The 4,675-nt window shown below is 49.5% G+C and overlaps 1 protein-coding gene across 1 annotated transcript in view; it reads left to right on the top strand.

Annotated features, from left to right (window-relative positions):
* slit3 (slit homolog 3 (Drosophila)) overlaps positions 1-4,675 on the top strand; it is a gene marked incomplete in the record, with an annotated part of 622,921 nt that overhangs the window by 433,668 nt on the left and 184,578 nt on the right. Inside the window, 1 exon segment of the mRNA XM_037675457.1 lies at positions 4,574-4,648. Coding sequence (XP_037531385.1) covers positions 4,574-4,648 — 75 coding nt within the window.

The following is a 4,675-nucleotide window of genomic DNA, read 5'->3' as shown; positions in this document are numbered from 1 at the left end:
TGGACTGGAGACCTGTCTGGGGTGTCCCTGTGATGAACTGAAGACCTGTCCAGGTGCCCCTGTGGTGGACTGGAGACCTGTCCAGGTTTCCCTATGATGGACTAGAGACCTGTCCAGGTTTCCCTATGATGGACTGGAGGCCTGTACAAGAGTGCCTGTGATGGACTGAATGTCTGTTCAGGTGTCCCTGTGATAGACAGGAGACCTGTCCAGGCTTCTCTGCGATGGGAGACCTGTCCAGATATCCCTGTGAAAGACCAGAAACTTGTCTGGGTTGTCCCTGTGATGACCTGAAGACCTGTCCAGGTGCCCCTGTGATGTACTGGAGACCTGTCCAAGTGTCCCTGTGATTGACTCAATGCCTGTCCAGGTGTTTATGTTGCTTTGCTGTGGTAGGTTTTTTTTATGCCTCAAATTGTGCCCTGTCTAGGACACAGCGTGAGAGATCTATTTTTTTAATACCGTCTCTTCTCATGTTTTCTTCCTTTTTCTCATCTAAGCAAAATATTATTCTGAATAAGAATAAGAAGGCTGCACTATTTAATAGCCGCAGCTTCGTGCACTCCGCCCATCTTTCGGACGACTGTACGTACATATTCTCGTTGTATCTCGGTGCAATGCCAATAAAGTTTATTCAGATTCTGATTCTGATGTTACCCTCCAAACACACCTGGAGTGGTCAGACTGAATCCCTCCTCACTACCAATGACGACCCAGGCTCAATCTGAATCAACAAACAAAGATCTGGACATGATTGCTAAACACATTAAAAAATTTGACCCTCACATAGTTACTGATGTCATATCGTATCTTGACAATGTGGAATATTACCTCAGACGGTTCCTACATGCAACCGTCGAGGACAAAATTAATTTGATCAAAATCACTTATAACGCAGAAGTCAAAAGGTTTATCGAGACTGACAGACATCTCACATCAGGTCTGATTTCTCTCTCTTGTGCCTGTAAGGATGGTACCTTTCTGTGGCCCGGTTTGTGTCTGTGTTCCCTCGTGCTCCCTCATTAAGTCTATTAGTGCCACCCGTGTCTCGTCCCAGCTGTTTGTAATCACGTCTCGACTGGTCCCTGTATTTAAGCAGTCTGTTCAGTCTTGTTCGTTGTCACATCGTACTCGTTGGGTCTCCTGTGTTCCCCCCTGAGTCTTCCTAGTTCCTTGAGTCTCCCGTGTCTCCTGAGTCCTCCTGAGTTTCCCGTGCCTTCTTCCTGTTTCATGTAAGTTTTGCTGCCCCGTCAGCTTGTTATTTTGTATCTTTATTTACCATTAAATTCCTATTTTTGTATTCTGCCGATTTGAGTCCCTGTTCTGCACTCTGGGTTCGCTCCCTCCATAACACCCTGGCCATCCATCTGTCTGGCGAGCATGTTTTTAGCCACTCCGCGTGATGTTCGTGGAATGGACGTGCGTTTAAGTGATGCGTCATGTTTTGTACGGATGTCATCCAGTCCGCCGCCTTGACCGCCGTCATGTGTCGCGGGAATGTTTTCCGCGTGACCCAAGGCAAGGCTTCCTCGAAAGGGCTCTGAACGCGCCCGTGTGCTGCGTTCGGACCGTGGACCAACCTTCATGTCCAGGTGGGCCGGTGTGTGTTGAGGCGAAGCGTGTGACAGCTGATGATGCCATGGGGCCGCACGTTTGACGTCGCTGTGGTGAAACGTGTCGCTCCTGCCACGTGCGGTGTCCTGCGCTGGGTTCGCTTTGAGATCTCGCATATATGCCGCCATGAGTGGGCGAACGCTGAGAGGCGGAGAGCGCAACTTCTTCTACGCCGTGCTGTTTGAGTAAAGGCTGCGAGCCCCGCGGGAGCACACATTTTCTCTGGTGGGACACGCGCCGCTCTCGCTGGAGGCGAGACTCATCAATGGGTTCGCTCAGCTGTCTCACGCTTATGCTACCGAAAGCGGCCGAGCGCTGAGACGCGGTGGGTGAAGGCTGCCCGCGTCGCAGCGGCACACATTTGCTTCGGTGAGGCGTGTGTCGCTCTTGCTGAGAACGAGGGCCTTCACCAGACCCAGCCTGCGGTCCCACATTTATGCCGATGTGAGCTGGTGAGCGCCAGGTAGCTGTGTGTGCACCATCATCAACACCGTTTGGATGAAGGCTGTTTGCGTCGCGCAAATGCGCGTTTGACACCGCTTAAATGAGGATCGTGCAGCTTGGGTTGACAACGAGTTATTTTGCTTACCAATGTGTAGTGTGAGCGTCTCGTCATGTCTTGGAGCAACGGTGAGTTTAAAAAACCTTTATTTAGGGACACCGGCTCGTTATGTGTGGAGGATGTGTGCGCAGCCGCTGTGAGTTCATCCGAGCTTACAGACTGGCTAAAAACAGACACTTTGATCATTGAATGATGATTTATTTCAACTTTCGTGTCACTTTTACACACCCTCCACAGACCGTCATTTTTTAAATCTTCTCCCCCATGAGCTCAACGATTTGTTGGCCTAGGGCGCCGTCTGCAGGCGATCTCTGGGGAAACGCTGAACTGCTGGTTGCTGGGATGAAGCGGGCTGGTCTCTGACGGGCGGGGCTGGTGGTGGAGCTGAGCGAGACGACGCCGCGGCGGCCGTGGAATGTCGTTGCTTCTGCCTCTGTTCACGACGGTCTCTCCAGTGGGCCAGGGGGCGGGATGAACCGTGCGTCTTGACGAGGTGGCGCACAGTCTCCGACACCTCCTCCGACTGTTTGGAGTTCGCCAACATGGCCTTGAAACTGCTCCCGAACAGCGCGTCCGCCGTGATGGGACCCTCCATCAGGTCTCTGTGCAGTTTCTCCGGCAGCGAGGGGGAGTGACAAAGCCAGGTGGATCGCTGAATCATCGTCATCCATGCTGCAATCCTGGACAGGCAGACCGCAGAAGAGGCACACATGTTGAGGATGGCGTCGGCTGCCTTACAGAGGGAGCTCTTGGACTCCTCGGGCAGATCTGCTGCCTCCAGCCTCTTGGACACACTGTATGCTAGCAGCGCCATGTTGTTGTTGGCTGCGGCTGCCTGAAACGCACATTGATGAGCCCGATTGGAGAGCGTGGTCACCGTCTTGTCATGTTTCCCAGGAGGGACGGGCCGCTGCTCCAACTTGGACAGCTTCGCTCCGAAAGCTTCCGCAAGGCTTGGCTCAAGGGGGTTACCGAGGGAAAACCCTGCTCGGTGAACCCCTCCACTCTGGTGATGGGAGCGAAGGTGGCGACGGGCGCTCTCAGCTTACCAGGCCCGGCTGCGGCCTCGTTCCAATACGACGTCACCGCAGGAAAACGAGGCCAGATGGGATCAGGACGGCGAGCCGGAGTGGAGCCAAACCTTCCCGCTAGATCATCCAATCTGGGCGGGGGGGGGGGGGGGCGGGGGGGGGGGGGGTAAGGGTACGGAAAGTCCCTTCATGCCAGCAGCTTCCCGGATAATGTCGGGCAACTCCGAAAGGAGTGCGCCGACGGCAGGGAGCGACGTGGCCGTTGAGGTGGGAAAGCCCGGAGGGGTCAAGCATCCACTCGGCCCCCCTCGTTCCAACACTGCGCTCCCCGGGAGGGAGCGAGCATCGGGGCTGCTGCTAACGTCATCAGTCCCAGAGGAACCATCCGATTCGCTCCGAGAGCCTATACGAAATAGAACACCAGCTGCAAAAAAAAAAAAAAAAAAAAGACTGTACTGGCTGTTGAAAAGTCTACAAAATGGTATGGTATGTTATGGTATAACGTTTATTCATTAAAAAAAAAAAAAAAAAAAAAACAATTCCATAAACTATAGAAAAAAAATACAAGAGATTTAAAATGAAAGGCAGCAGAAAGAAGAAAAAAATCTTATTATATCTGCCCCTTTTTTCAAACAATTAGTTCAATCATAATAATCTTCAAGTAACAGAACAAAACGAATAACTCTTTCTAATTTCTCTAATTCTAATGCAAAACACAATAAGCTACTTCATTTTTTTTTAACAATTCAGCTTTGATCTTTTTCTTAAATGTACACATTGACTTGGCATTTTTAACGTTTCTCTAGACCATTCCACAATCCAATTCCTTGGATTGAGGTAGACCTTCACTTCAGACTAGTTCTGAATTTTGGTTTGACAAATATCTCTATCCCCTTAAGATTATAACAACTTTCCCTTTAAATGATTGATAAGTTTTCAAAATGGATTTTAGATCATAGATGAGCCAATCAGGAAATGGATGATTAGGTCAGAAATGAGCCAATCAGAGACAAGAGATGAGTTTAAGAAGAAAAGATATCAGAGAAAAGTTGGTCAATCAGTTTGGGTAGAAGAGGAACATGGTCGTCAAGCCCTGAAGTCTTGGATCAGATCTGAAGATTGAAGAGAGAAGACTTTGGCTGCAGAAGAGCAGAAGAAACAAGAGCAGAAGATGAAACTTTAAGCAATGACGAATCGCTCTGTTATAACTCTGTTTATCCCACCCACATTTTGATGTTTACAGTAATGGGAGTTAAACCAACAATCTTCCAATCACAGGCCCACCTTCTCTAACCAAAAAAACTGCTGTTTTAATTTAATGAATAAATAAAAGCCTAACTTGTCTTCTCCCTTTGTATCTCTACAGGCGGTTAAATGACAATGAAATGACCATCCTGGAGGCTGCAGGGACTTTTAAGAAGCTTCCAAACTTGAAGAAGATGTAGGTGTTTCTTATGAAAAAAAACAG

Source organism: Nematolebias whitei, chromosome 4, assembly GCF_014905685.2.
Source record: "Nematolebias whitei isolate Nwh7 chromosome 4, NemWhi1, whole genome shotgun sequence".
Taxonomy (NCBI): domain Eukaryota; kingdom Metazoa; phylum Chordata; class Actinopteri; order Cyprinodontiformes; family Rivulidae; genus Nematolebias; species Nematolebias whitei.
This window is presented reverse-complemented; position numbering and strand designations above follow the sequence as displayed.